The 15843-nt window shown below is 35.6% G+C and overlaps 1 protein-coding gene across 4 annotated transcripts in view; it reads left to right on the forward strand.

The window, feature by feature from the left end:
* REV3L (REV3 like, DNA directed polymerase zeta catalytic subunit) overlaps positions 1-15843 on the forward strand; it is a 181507-nt gene that overhangs the window by 115147 nt on the left and 50517 nt on the right. For all 4 annotated transcript variants that reach the window (XM_041738555.1, XM_041738677.1, XM_041738625.1 and 1 more), the window contains 3 exons: positions 1249-1360; positions 8712-8827; positions 11700-11818. In XM_041738555.1, the coding sequence (XP_041594489.1) occupies positions 1249-1360; positions 8712-8827; positions 11700-11818 (347 nt within the window). The remainder of the gene's footprint in view (positions 1-1248; positions 1361-8711; positions 8828-11699; positions 11819-15843) is intronic.

A 15843-nucleotide genomic window follows, 5' to 3' on the forward strand; every position in this document is an offset into this window, starting at 1 on the left:
CATTTTTTTAAATAATTTATTTTTATTGGTGTTCAATTTGCCAACATACAGAATAACACCCAGTGCTCATCCCGTCAACTGCCCCTCTCAGTGCCCGTCACCCATTCACCCCCACCCCCCCGCCCTCCTCCCCTTCCACCACCCCTAGTTCCTTTCCCAGAGTTAGGGGTTTTTATGTTCTGTCTCCTTTTCTGATATTTCCTACCCATTTCTTCTCCCTTCCCTTCTATTCCCTTTCACTATTATTTATATTCCCCAAATGAATGAGAATATATAATGTTTGTCCTTCTCCGATTGACTCATTTCACTCAGCATAATACCCTCCAGTTCCATCCACATTGAAGCAAATGGTGGGTATTTGTCATTTCTAATGGCTGAGTAATATTCCATTGTATACATAGACCACACCTTCTTTATCCATTCATCTTTCGATGGACACCGAGGCTCCTTCCACATATACCACATAAAGGCGTTTTATAAACTATGAAGTGTCCTGCAGTTTTGAATAGTAATACATGAATTCAATCAACTGAGGAGGAAGTCTTAGCATGGAACAAAATCATTGAGGAATTTGCAGTTTTAATCAGTGGTGTACTTCAGCAGACTTGTACCAGCTCACAAGCCAGTTGTTAAATTTTTATGAAATTTTTGAACTAGCTCATGTCACATTGGTAGTTTGAAATCTGCCATGGTGGGGAGTCTTTACATTATGGAAATAGGCAAGCACTACAAAGCAGGGTTGTTTTGGGTTTTTTTAACTTGAGAGGTAGTTGTAAACTTTTTTTTTTAATAAAATGCTTTCTAAGTTCTAAACCAATGTTTCCAAAAAGCTTTGGCATGCAGTCTGTTTATAAATAATAGGACTATGTGGTACATAATCTTTTGTAATACATAGTTCCTTAAATCTCAGCCTACCACTGATTAAAATATTCTCTTTTAAGCAAAACTCTTTCCATAGGAAGAGTAAAGACAGAAGCAAGGTAATAAAATTTCTTTTTGTGTGACATGTTATTATTTGAGGAATTTGGGAAATGTAGACTTTTTCAGGAAATAACTGAAAAAATGAAATTTGAATTTTCAGTTGCATATTAAACTAGAAAACCTTTAAGAAAGTTTTCAAGAAATTGAGTTAATTGTGTATTTACTTTGGGGAATACTCTCTTAATTTGAAGTATTTCAGTAACATAATTTCACCCAAAAGTAAGAGATTTATAATTATATGTAATAAACATTTTGTTTGTTTCTTAGATATCAGGTATCAGACCCCATTGCTGATTAGATCTGGAATTACAGGACTAGAAGTTACCTATGCACCCGATGAGAAGGCACTTTTTCAAGAAATTGCAGATATAATAAAGAGGTATTGTTCTGTATTTTCTGATTTTTCCAGTTTTTGTTCAGAGTCTTTTCTTGCTATTGATTAACATAGGCAAAGGTAGGAAAAGGGAGAGAATTTCTTCCTATGGCCCTTCAGTAGGTTATCCTTGGAAAGATTTTGCCCATACGTCCCACCACCATTGCATTTCCAGCAGATTAGAGATGGCAAAAGAATATTCTCTTCTCAAGATTGAAGGGTTGATGAAAGAAATACTGGCTTAACCTCTAGCTTTTCCAGTTGGATTTTAGCATGATTTTTCTATGGTGGTGAAATAATTGGGAACTATACTAAATTTAAATTGTATTATTCATTAAGTAGTTATCTACCTTGGGAACGAGCCATCCTTTCACTATCTTTTGTTTTTTCTTAAATGTTTTCTGAGTTATAAACCAAGTTTCCAAAAAGCTTTGGCATGCAATCTGTAATACATGGATCTTTAAAAATCTCTGTTGATCATTTGATAGTTGGCCTGGATGTTTGATAGTAAAATCTTGTCAAAATTTATGAAAAGGATTTTTTAAAACAAAAGTATTTTAATTTAAAAAATATAGTAAGTAAATCTTTCGCATTTCCTCAAGATTATAACTTTTGGTAGCTATGGACCCTCTTATTAAATGCTTCACTTTTCTAGAAACTTAAGATTTCTTCCCATTGCTAGGCTTAGGTTTTTAAATACTTAAAGCAGGCTAGAAAATACTCTTTGGGTCTTTATGAATAAAATCCGTCCGTGAGCATGTCGTTACCCTCAACCCTTTCTGTTCTGCCTTTTTTTTTTTTTTTAAAGATTTTATTTATTCATGAGAGGCAGGCAGAGACATAGGCAAAGGGAGAAACAGGCTTCATGCAGGGAGCCCGATGGTGGGACTTGATCCCGGGACTCCAGGATCACAGCCTAAGCCGCAGACACTCAACCACTGAGCCACCCAGGCATCCCTGTTCTGCTTTCTATAGTTGAACTCTTTCTGTTAAAATTGAAACAATATTCTGCATGAAAGATAAAGATGATATTCTACAGACCGAATATCTGAATCCTACTAGATGGGTTAAAATAAACCATTTTGAAATTTAGAATGCCAGAAAATGTTTTAAACAAAATAAGATTAAATGTCAGGGCATCAAAAATAATATACTGCTACCCACTGCTCCAGGGAGGTAAAAAAAGGGAAAGTGTTTTTACTACTTATAGCACTCATAACTAGATGGATTCCTATCCATTTGAGTGTTGCCATTGTCATTCCTACCTTTTATCTTCTCACAGAGGTTATCATCAACATATCAGATGCTTCCTAGTGCCCACACTTTTATTTTCGCAAGCAATTAGCAAAAAGAACATGAAGAGTTTCAGTCAATACCATTTTGTGTACCAGCACACCTCCAGTAATGTCTCTGGGCTTTGTTATGCTTGTGTTCTCCTTGTTAAATATATTCCCAACAGACTTATCTGCCAACATTGAGAATTTTGTCAATCATTTGCAAGTATAGTAAATTTGTTCATGTCCATAACATGAATTATATTAGTCGTTAGGAAAAATATGGTAAACAAAATAAAAGCAATTTCTGGTTCTTATTCTAAAAGGTCATATTATTATAAAGAGAAGAGTGCTTAAATATCGGCATTTCGATTCTGTATCATCTTTTATATATTATCCTAAATAACCCCTAAAAGATTATTTCATTCTTTCAGCTCATTTGTTGAATACCTACTCAATATAGACTTTTTTTTTTTTTTTTAAGATTTTATTTATTCTTGAGAGAGAGAGAGAGAGAGAGAGAGAGAGGCAGAGATACAGGCAGAAGAAGAAGCAGGCTCCCTGCAGGAGTCCGATTGGGGACTCAATCCCAGGACCCCTGGATCACACCCTGAGCCAAAGGCAGATGCTTAACCACCAAGCCCCCCAGGTGCCCCACAGTACAGGCTTTGTTAAGAGGATAGACTAGGGGATCCCTGGGTGGCTCAGCGGTTTAGCGCCTGCCTTTGGCCCAGGGCGCGATCCTGGAGACCCGGGATCGAATTCCACATCGGGCTCCCAGCATGGAGCCTGCTTCTCCCTCCTCCTGTGTCTCTGCCTCTCTCCCTCCCTCTCTCTCTCTCTCTCTCTCTCTCTCTATCGTAAATAAATAAATAAATCTTTAAAAAAAAAAAAAGAGCATAGACTAGAGTCACCCAGCTCTGTAATTTTTTTTAAAGAACATGGCTTTTATTATATGTTTCTATATCTATATTTTAAACATGTATGTCTTTTTTTTTTTAATTTTATTTATTTGAGGGATCCCTGGGTGGCGCAGCGGCTTAGCGCCTGCCTTTGGCTCAGAGCGCGATCCTGGAGACCCGGGATCGAATCCCACATCAGGCTCCCAGTGCATGGAGCCTGCTTCTCTCTCTGCCTGTGTCTCTGCCTCTCTCTCTCTCTGTGACTATCATAAATAAATAAAAATTTTTAAAAAACACAAAAGAAAGATTTTATTTATTTGAGAGAAAGAGAGAGCATACAAGCAGGGAGAGGGGCAGAGGGAGAAGCAGACTCCCCACCAAGCGGGGAGCTTGACTTGGGTCTCAGTCCCAGGACCCTGGGATCACAACCTGAGCCGAAGGCAGACACTTAACCAACTGAGCCACCCAGGTGCCCAAAAACTTGTATATCTTTATGAATGGAAGATGTTACTTGAAGGACAGGGTGGGGTTTTTTTTTTTCAAGATTTTTTAATTCCAGTTAGTTAACAGTGTTATATTAAGTGTTATATTAAGTTTCAGGTGTGCAATATAGTAATTCAACACTTCCATATAACATCCAGTGCTCGTCACAGCAGCTACACTCTTTAATCACCATCATCTATTTTCACCTGTCCTCTCACCCACATCCCTTCTGGTAACCATCAGTTTGTTTCCTATACCTAAGAGCCTGTTTCTTGGTTTGTCTATCTCTTTTTTTCCCCCTTTGCTCATTGGTTTCTTAAAGTCTGCATATGAGTGAAATCATACGGTATTTGTCTCTGACTTATTTTGCTTTAGCATAATACACTCTAGCTCTGCCCATGTCATTCCATCTATATTTTTATCTTGAGCAAGTACTTACCTCTCTAAGCTTTAGTTTCCTCATTTGTAAAATGCATAATAGATATGAAAGTTAAATGAAGGGTGTGTGGGTGGCTCATTTGGTTAAGTGGCCAACTCTTGATTTCAGCTCAGGTCATATCTCAGGTTTGTGAGATCAAGCCCCTCACTGGGCTCTGCCCTGGGTGTGGAGCCTACTTAAGATCTCTCTGTCCCTCTCCGTCTGTCCCTTGCCACACCCCCTAAAAAAAAAGAAGAAGAAAAAGAAAGTTAAATGAGATAATGCACGTAAAACTCTTAGCCAGGTCAATACATAAATGTTAACTCTGAGTGTAGGGTATAGTTTTAGGTACTAAATATAAATGGATATTAGAAGCATATCTTCAGAGTTTTATTGTCTTTGTTTTTACACTCTTAATATTTACCTCCTCAGATGGCAAACATAAAAAGTCTTATGAAGTGATATAAAAAAATAAAACCAAATCCATTGTTTTCTGGTCACAATCATTGTTCTGTTTTTCCTTGAACTATTAATAATTTTACATTTTCTCCAGTCTCCCTAACTTATATATAAGCTTTGATTTCTCCTTTTTTTCTTCCCTCATCCATACATTTTATCCATTTAACCTCAGAATTATGTTTCAAGATCATCCCATCATCCCTTTCCCCCGTTGCCCACCCATTGCCACTACCCTAGTTAGAACCCCTTTATCTCTCTTGTGTACAGAAATAAAAGATTATTTAAAATCTGTTGTGAAGCAGCTTTTTTCTACCTGTGTAAATAAATCATTTTCATAGTTCTGCTGCTTGCTTTTTCTCCAGTTTTTTCCTTCACCACTAATCCCATCTACCCAACCTTATTCTTTCCATAACTTTTAGAAACTAGATAAAGTAGATTAAATTCACCAGAATTGAAGAACAAGTCACAAAGATTTTGTTACTGTAAGCACACGTTTTCATAGAAGAAATGAAATCCTTGGGATTTTGAACTTGAGACATGATTTATCAGCATTAGAGTCTCTTAAGACAAAATGGCCTCTAACTCAAAAAACAAATATACAGGGATCCCTGGGTGACTCAGCGGTTTAGCGCCTGCCTTTGGCGCAGGGCACAATCCTGAAGTCCCGGGATCGAGTCCCGTGTCGAGCTCCTCACATGGAGCCTGCTTATTCCTCTGCCTGTGTCTCTGCCTCTCTCTCTTTAGGTCTATCATAAATAAATAAATAAATCTTAAAAAAAAAAAAAACAAATATACATAACAGGATCTGGAAAATATTGAAACAACTACCCAATTCTTCTAAGGGGATAAAATCTGGGACGTCTGGATGGCTCAGGGGTTGAACGTCTGCCTTTGGCTTAGGTTGTGATCCCGGAGTCCTGGGATCAAGTTCCACGTCAGGCTCCCCATAGGGAGCCTGCTTCTCCCTCTCCCTGTATCTTTGCCTCTCTCTGTGTCTCTCATGAATAAATAAATTTTTAAAATAAATAAGATTTATCAAAGAAGGGCTCTGTAACCGTCTGGCATCCTCTTCATGTACCTGTGCTTAGAAGAAGTAGGAACTCCAACAATCTTCCAGATTCTTCTCTGAAGATCAAGGCCAACCATGGCCACATTGCAATGCCTAGTCTGAGTTACTCTTGGTACTAAAGCAGTCAGCTGCATCTGTTCTTTCGTATGTGTATGGGAATCCTTCAAATCTTTTATCCCTGATGATCCATAGAGTCACTTGGTATGATATTTCTGCCTCACTTTCTCAAATTTAGACAGTACATAGTTTTCAGGGAGATGCACTTGTCATTCAGATAACTGCCCTGTAAAGACTTTAACCTTATTGGAAGAATTGATGAAGTTGCTATCCACAAAGTTATGTTAACATATTAGATATTATATTAGATATATATTATATATTATATACATTAGATATATTAGATATTATATTATATTAGAATATAATATATAGAATATATAGAATATAATATAATAATATTAACATATTAGATATTATGTTAGAAGACTAAGCAGGAAGAGTGTGGGAAACCTCTTCTTTTCTTGAGTGCCCTAGGATTTTTCTGGACTAAGTATTAGTGTCCTGTTTAGCCTCTGATCTCTGAGACTATTTACCTCATTGTTGCATATTGCCTTGTTTTCTTTTGCTTCCCCATGATCATGCATTACCCCTACTCTTTGTTCCAGAATTACCAGCCATGTGGCACTTTATGCCAAGAAAGTACTTTTTATAGGTTGGTGAAAAGATGAATGCTGAGAGAGATTTGGCTCTTCTATTAAATTAGTCCATCGGTGATCATTAAATTAAGTGGTTTCCCCAGAAATTTCAACCCTATTTGTATAGAGAAAAATATATGGACATTATCTTTTTCTCCTGATAAGTTTGAGGGCCACTCTCTAAGCATGTAGTATAATAGTGGATCACAAGCAGATTACTAGATGTTGAAATTTATATTCTAGAATGTATTTTGATAGGGCCTCTAAGGAATAAAGATAATAAAAAGAATGCTATTGCAGACATTTGAACCGGGTTCTTTTGACATCACCATTTAAACCTTCAGGATTAAAAGTAAGGACACATTTTTGTGGCATTCTGATTTTTGTTAACTAAGTGAAAACTAAAGCCATTCAGCCCCATCATTTTAAGAAAGCAGCTATGAAAGTATGATAAAATATCAGCAAGCTGGTTTTATTTATTTATTTTTTTTTAATTTTTATTTATTTATGATAGGCACACAGTGAGAGAGAGAGAGGCAGAGACACAGGCAGAGGGAAAAGCAGGCTCCATGCACCGGGAGCCTGATGTGGGATTCGATCCCGGGTCTCCAGGATCGCGCCCTGGGCCAAAGGCAGGCGCTAAACCACTGCGCCACCCAGGGATCCCAGCAAGCTGGTTTTAAAAATAGATCTTCTGCTTATGATTCATTGTTCTACCACAGACTTGCAGAGTAGCCATATATACCTTCCATCAGTAAATTAGTATAATCCTACCCTACAGACTTTGGATGATACTTCAAGTGTTAAATGACACACTTTAGACAGGCTGCATATCCCACAGTTCAGAGTGACTACAATCAGCGATGTAAAACCTAACTTTATAAGTTTTTGTAATCTTTCAGTCTGCTTTTTGGCTTTTATAAATAAGACAACAGAATAATTTGGAGCATTATTGTTGTTTTGCTTTCCAAAGAGCATTATTGTTGTTTGCTTTTTGTTTTTCTTTTGTTCTCAAATTGTGAATATAATCATTTTCTCTCTTCCTCATACAATTTTTCCATTGATGCAGATCTTCAAGTTTATCTTCCCTTGTACTATAACAAAACATATTTCTATGGTGGTCACCATGAAAGTACTAAGAGGAGCCACAAGAAGGCTATTTCTGGGTTGGATGTACATTGTCAGTTCAGTTTTACCAGTGCAACTGTGTGACGGCAATGAACACATTTTTCATTTTTCTTCTAGTTTCTAATGCTTAACTTCCCCACATTAATCTCACCTCTATTAATATTTCATGATTCCATTAAACTGAGTCACCTCTTAAGTTTAAAGGATAAACTTGTCATTACTGAGGCCTTACTTCATGTGAGGACCAAGTCATTAAAATTGAGAAAAGGAAGACATTTTCATTTTCTCTCTCAGCATTAAAACTGTGTAAGATAGTATAGGTTACAGAGGTAGAGAAGTGACAACAAAACCTGGGGGGGGGATCCCTGGGTGGCGCAGCGGTTTGGCGCCTGTCTTTGGCCCAGGGCGCGATCCTGGAGACCCGGGATCGAATCCCACATCGGGCTCCCGGTGCATGGAGCCTGCTTCTCCCTCTGCCTGTGTCTCTGCCTCTCTCTCTCTCTCTCTGTGACTATCATAAATAAAAAAAAAAAAATTAAAATCAAAACCTGGGGGGGCAGGGGGAATCTTTTTCAAAACAGTATCCACACATGCCCTCACACCTCACTCTGCCCCTGCGCACAATATAATCTCAATCATATGCTCACTCTTATACTTGAGTGGTAATGCCTCTCTCCCACCCCAATTTCAATCAGCTTCTTCCCTAAGTCATATCAAATAAATATAGTCTCAGTAAAAACTATAATTGCTTTACAAAAGTAGCTTAAAATCCGGAACTCTAATTGCCCTGTTCCTTCCTGTATCCATTATATCACCCCTTCTCCAACCGAGAAGCCTAATAGATTTTTTATTTTTTGTACTTTTCATCATGAAGAAATAATTAAAGGTTCAAATGTTTGGTTTTCGTTTAACTTTTTCATTCCTTTTAGGTATGATCCTGATATTTTGCTAGGATATGAAATTCAGATGCATTCCTGGGGTTACCTCTTACAAAGGGCTGCTGCCTTAAGTGTTGACTTATGTCAGATGATCTCTCGGGTGCCAGGTACGAAGCATTGTGAATATTTTATCACTCAATACCAGAGCAAATTACAAAGTAAATAAAGACAAGATGTTTAAAAAGTACTGTTCTAATTTTTAATACTAAACTGTGTAAGTTCTAGATATATCATAACTCCATTCTGGACAAATTCAAAAATCAAGAAAAGTAAAAGAAAAAATACCCCCATTTCACTATTATATATGCTGTTAATATATATGTAGGATTTTTTTTCTTTCAGTCATTTTTCATGTGTGTATATATATAGGCCTCTTTTTATATAACTTTAATAACACATATATCCCATTTTTGTTATGCTTCCTTCATCCTGCATCTTATTATTTTTCTACATTATGAGGTAGACTTTATAATCATTATGAAACACAAAACATATAATTTTATTTTGTCTGGTTCTATGTTTTATCCTTCCAGTTATTATAAAGAAGAAGATAGTAGAGGAACACTAACTATTGATTTTTATTTAGGTATCAGGCTGAAAAGTTGCATGAATTTTGAAGGCTGTTTCCCAGAAGTCTGATTCTGTTTGAAGGACAGGAGCAAAAATAACATCATAATTATAAAGCACTTTTCAGAATTATGTTTTTCTTTATAACTACAGAATTTTTAATAACTTTGTTTTAAAGTCACTGATCAAACTATGACCAACAGTGGAATAAAGTAAAATAAAATAAAATGCTTCATTTACTGAAATACATTGAAGAAAACTTTAATAACCATAAAAAGAAATATATTTGTCACACTTGTACCTAAAATAAAAAATAAATAAATAAAGTCACTGATCTAACTAGGACAAAAGCATTTACTTTGATTATATTGGTGAAAATAGAGAACTCCTGGGAGAGGTTATGACTTCAATACAGTATCTTAAGTGGTAGTAACTTTAAAGGGAAAGGCTGAAGCTAGAAGATTCAAGGACAATAAGTATTTTGAGCTTTGCAAAACTTGGAACAAAAAGGCAGAAATAATTTTAGTTTTTCATTGCACAAATTTTTCATAGCTTTTGTGTCCCTTGAGTGCTAGGAATAGTGGCATATCTCAATTTTTTCAACACTTTTTTTTTTTTTAAGATTTTATTTATTTGAAAGAAAGAGCAGAGCTAGAGAGAGCATGAGTTAGGAGGAGCAGTAGAGGTAGGGAGCCTGACTCCAGGCAAGGCTAGATCCCAGGACTGCGGGAACATGACCTGAGCCGAAGGCAGGCACTTCCTTAAGACTGAGCCACCAGGCACCCCTCAGTTTTTTCAACATTTCATTTGGGGTAGGTTTCTGAATATTCAGGATCATCAATGTGAGTGTTCAGGTCTACTTATTAATCAGTTTAATTAGCTATAACAGGTAAGGTATATGACTTCAGATCAGAAACGTGAATGAGAGACACTTGGGTAGCTCAGTTGGTGGAGTGGCCAACTCTTGATTTTGGCTCAGGTTATGATCTCAGGGTCCCCTTGCTTAGCAGGGTTTCTGTTTGAGGATTCTCCCTCCCCACCTCATGTGCACATGTGCTCTCTCTCTATGCTCTAAAATAAATAAATTAGAAAAGTAAGTAAAAGCTCTTGTCCATTTATTTATTTACTTATCTGTCTGTCTTTAAGTAGGCTCCACTCCCAAGGTGGGGCTTGAACTCCTGACCCTGGAATCAAGAGTCACATGCTCTACCAACTGAGCCAATCAGGCACTTCCAACTTCTAGCCTTATAGAACACTACTGAAACCATTTTAATGAGGCAACATGGTACAATAAAAAGGGAATGGTTAGGCAGTAAAGAGCACAGGTGCTAGAGAAAGATTGCCAGGGTTCAATTCCTGACTGTCCTGCTCACTAGTTATGTGATGTCAAACAAGTTACTTAACCTAGTCACACTTCAGTTTGTTCATCTGTAAAATGAGGATGAAATAGAACTTATCTCATAGAGCAATTGTAAAGTACTTAGAACAGTGCCTAAGAACATAGTAAACATTATATAAATGTTAAATGAAATCAACTTTTAAACATCTTCTCTTTAAAGAAAGAGGGATGATTATATGTAAATGGTCTCCGGAATCAAGTAACCCTGGTTTACAATATTGGTTCTGTTACTGCATGACCTGGGCCAAGATAATAAGATTTCTGAGTAGAATTTACTACAATGCAAAATGAAAATTACACTAATATTATAAAGTGGCTAGGTTAAAATAAAAGAAATAATAAAGTTTTTAGAAGATAGTAGACATTCAATATATGCTAAATATATATGTGTATGTGTGTATATATATATATATACAGACATATATATTATTATAGATCCTCTAACTTTTGTATATACCCAGTGTTATATAAGAGAAACACATTTTAATTTATATTTTAGGTAAAGTCACCTAAGAAACTAGACTCAGAACTCTACTCTTCATCTAGTTATCCATACAAAGGAGAAATTCATTCCAAATATGAACATCATCAACTGATGTCAACAAATTTTTAGAGAGTTGTTTAGGTTAAAAACTCTACCATGTTTTCCAGGAAATGACCAGTATAACAATAAACATATTCATCCTAACACCAAAGAAATGCTGTAGTGTTAGGTGTTCATAAAAATAGCACCAGAAATTACCAAATTTAAAGTGCAAAAGATTTATTATTTAAAAAATGTGTTTATACACATTTTTATTATTTAAAAAGTATATAATTTTCAGAGACATTTCACAAAATTCATAACTTAGAGGGAAAAATTGTTTTAATCAAAATAACGATTATTCTCTAATACAAAATAGATTATTATATTTCATCTTTAATCTTTGAAATTTTTATTCTCATTTTATTTGGCATAATTTGCTTGGAAATTTGGTTTCTTTGAGTAATGCAATCTGTATTCATTTCTGTAGATGACAAAATTGAGAATAGATTTGCACCTGAAAGAGATGACTATGGATCAGAAACAATGAGTGAAATAAATATTGTTGGCCGAATTACACTAAATCTTTGGAGAATCATGAGAAATGAGGTAACGTGCTTCATCTAAAATTTTATTGGAAATAAGAGATTAGGATGGTATAAGTATTTTAGTTATCGTAGAGTTGTAAGTATAGCCTACTATGTAATTGATGCTTCATTGTGAATTATTTTTGTTATACTTACAAAAATAAACACTACATTCTAAAATTCAAAGCCACAGGAGTACTTAATGTTATTGATGTGTGTTAATTTTTTTTCATTTGTGTCTAATTAGCAGTAGCTAGAAAAGTCTACAACTATCAGAGTTTTATGTTTTATGTGTCAAATGTATAATTTCATTATTTTTTGTACTTAATGCCAGATGAATTCAGCTTGGTCTTTCTGATTTATTAAATAAGAAAAATTTAGTCTACACATAGAAGGGAACTAAGGACATTTAAAAACTGATTCAGACTAAGAAGGTAAATTGGAAAGACAGTACTTGGAAATAGTTAATAGCAGCTTCTAGTTGAGGCTTTGGGGGTCCAGATAAGGATTTTTGGTAGTATAATTCTCAATAAATTATCTTATTTGCAATCACTCAGAGAAATAATTATTTTACCAAAGATATAAGATCATAGGATCTTACACCATATTTCCATTCTTGAAGTTGCCTAATTTCTTTCATTAAAATGTACAAAAACACCCACTGTAAATTGGTCCATTCTCAGATTTTGGACTTGGGATAATTAGATAAAATGTTTATATTTAAAAGAAAACAGTATTCTTCTCCTATTTGAAACTACTTTCTCATTATATACTTTCTATTATATACTATGATCTTTCTTGATCTTTTAGATTTATGTAAAACATTGGACTTTCCAAGCATTCCTCTGCAATTCTTTTGGGCAACAGCACATAGTAGTTCTTTCACATAAGGAAATATGTTCTTTATATAAAATTCAGAAGTCCTTATTTTTATTCCTCTCTACACCATGAGTCTAAAGTTATACTACCATTTCATCTAATTTGAAAATGTATCATATATACTGCTTGGTGATAATTTTATTGTTTTCTCCTTAAAATATTATCAGAGCACAGGAATCCCTAGTGACTTCAAAATAGTTCCTAATGACATAGCATAGGAAATGGAAGGTATAGAGACTAAGTTGTATTTGGTTTTTACGTTCTATTATATATTTCAAACTGCAGTCTCTGAACTGTCTGTGATGAACACATTAATTGATTATGTAAACACAGAATTAAATTATCGAATCTAAGTTTCATCCCTGAAGATCCAAAAGCCAGCTGTACATTTATCCACTGTTAAAGTCACAAATTGGGGAGTAAATTTTTCAAAGTTTAGAGCTTTCTTTAATCCTTACTGAAAATTCAGGGTCAAAGCCTTTCTCTAATTCTAGGTTTAATATACAGAATATCTGATCTTTATTTGTAAATATGGAAACAACTGTGAGAAAGTCATGAGTTGGATAACTTACCACACCTCCCCCCCTATCTAGATGAGCCAAATTGTGAATAGTCACTTTTTTTTCCCCTAACACAAAGTATTCCTGGAAATTTCTGGGAAATCCTGAATGAAATTGTGGGAAGTACTATCTTATATCTCAAGTTGTTTTGTAACTTTAAGGTTTATGACTTTGGAAAGAAACTGGCCCTGAGAATTTCGTATCAGAGATCCTCAAACTCTCTGGTAGCAGCATGAAAGAGGACAAGACTGGTAAGGAAACCAGTGAGTGAGATTATTGGGGTAGCTCAAATGAAAGTTGGCAGTTGTATAAGGATTCAAAAAACAATTTAGAAGATAAATCCACAAGAATTAGATGTATAAAAAGATGAAGAGGAGAAAGTGTCAAGAATAACTTTTCGGGATCTGGCATAGATATAAGATCACAGGTGGAAAAATCTAGAGCATGAAATATCAATCATATAACCAGGTATAAATAGGAAAGTCCCAAATATGAGGTAAAGGTCTGAATCAGAGATAGAGCCTTGGAAGTCACATGAAAGTGGATGAATTCATCAATGAGCTAATGGAGAGAGTAATCAGGATTGAGCCAGAAGTCATTTTTGTGGACAAAAATGTTTCAAGGAGCAGACAGAGGAATCAGATCCTAAGAATCAGTCATAAGATGAAGAACCAGAAGAGAACACTCCCAACAGAGCCACTAGGAAAGTCAGATGTTTCCACACAAGCATGTAAACCTCCCATTATCTCAGTTTGGCTACATCAGAATCTGTTTCTAATGTTCCCTATTACAATTTTAGTCTGTCAATAAGCATGTCAGGTGTTTTTTAAATTTATTTAAATTTAATAAATAATAAACACTCTCCACAGTGTTGTAGGCAATGAAGATTGTGTAGAAGTAGAGTAATGTACTCATGCCCATTCATATATTGTTTTATCATCTATAAGGCACTTTTACAGACTTGTCACTTTTTTAAGATTTATTTATTCATGAGAGAGACAGAGAGAGAGAGGCAGAGACATAGGCAGAGGGAGAAGCAGGCTCCCTGTGGGGAGCCCGATGTGGGACTCTATTCCAGAACCAAAGGGGTCACACCCTGAACCAAAGGCAGATGCTCAAACACTGAGCCACCCCCGTGCCCCCAGACTTGTCATTTAAGTTTTGATACAAACTTGCAGCATATAAATAAAACAACAAAGTAGTGAGGTACTATTCCAAATAGAGAAAATGAAGGGGACGCCTTCTCAGAGATTTAGTGACTTTTATTAAAAGCCTCATTAGCTAGTAAGGGATCAAGACTCAGACTCATTGTAAGCATGCTGTCTGTCTTCAGAGAGCTTAGTGTATATTTTATTATAAGTATATATAAAATAAATATATAAATAAATACATGATATGTTCTTGACAGCCTTCCAGTGTCCTAGAAATTTCTTATCTTCTTATGGGTGGTGGTTATATGGTTGTACATATACATAAAAATTCATGAGTTCACCTTAAATTTTTGTACATTTTTTAAAAAAGATTTTATTTATTCATGATAGTCACACACACACACACACACACACAGAGAGACAGAGACACAGGCAGAGGGAGAAGCAGGCTCCATGCAGGGAGCCCGACGTGGGATTCGGTCCCAGGTCTCCAGGATCGTGCCCTGGGCCAAAGGCAGGCACTAAACCACTGCGCCACCCAGGGATCCCCATTTTTTTATGTAAAGTATGTGTCAATCAAAAATTTTTAATTGAAGACTCAGGTAATGAGGACAACTGAGGGAATAAAGTGGTGAAGGATATAGGGCACAGATAGTTAAAATCTCCTTCCATTTTTTAAAATTTCATCTTTATTTTCTCTGTTCTGCTGCACTAATTCTGACCACCTCTCCCAGTTCTGAGTATAAATTTATTACTGAAGTGATTAACTGTTGTGTTTTGCACATTGACTACAGCTGTGAATGGAAAGTGTAACCATACCTCTATCAGACCATTCCTTTATCAATAAATAAATGTACAAGCATTGTAACACTTTATATCAATTCTGGCTCTGATCTACATAGTACATTATCTATTGTTTAACTTAAATTGGGGGGGGCACTTGACGGGATGAGCACTGGGTGTTATTCTGTATGTTGGTAAATTGAACACCAATAAAAAATTTATTTTAAAAAAAAATGAAAAAAAATTGTAACTATGAAAAAAAAAATAAAACACGTTTTAACAGCCCAAAAAAAAAGAAAGAAAGAAAGAAACACAGTTACCAAAGTATTAAAATTTTATAATATAAAAAAAAAATTCTCTTGAAAACAAGCAACAAACTCCTACTTCATATTTCTGGATTCATATTTCAATTTCTAAAGTAAATCACTCCCTAAAAATTGAAACGTTATAAAGGTAGATCATGTTAATTTTAGAGTTCATGTTTCCTTCCTTTAGTTTTACTCACAGCTGAAATTATATTTATGCTCCTGTGACACCAAGAGGACTTAAAGTAGAGTGGATATCATTGGGATCCCTGGGTGGCGCAGCGGTTTGGCGCCTGCCTTTGGCCCAGGGCGCGATCCTGGAGATCTGGGATCGAATCCCACGTCAGGCTCCCGGTGCATGGAGCCTGC

Source organism: Vulpes lagopus, chromosome 1, assembly GCF_018345385.1.
Source record: "Vulpes lagopus strain Blue_001 chromosome 1, ASM1834538v1, whole genome shotgun sequence".
NCBI lineage: Eukaryota > Metazoa > Chordata > Mammalia > Carnivora > Canidae > Vulpes > Vulpes lagopus.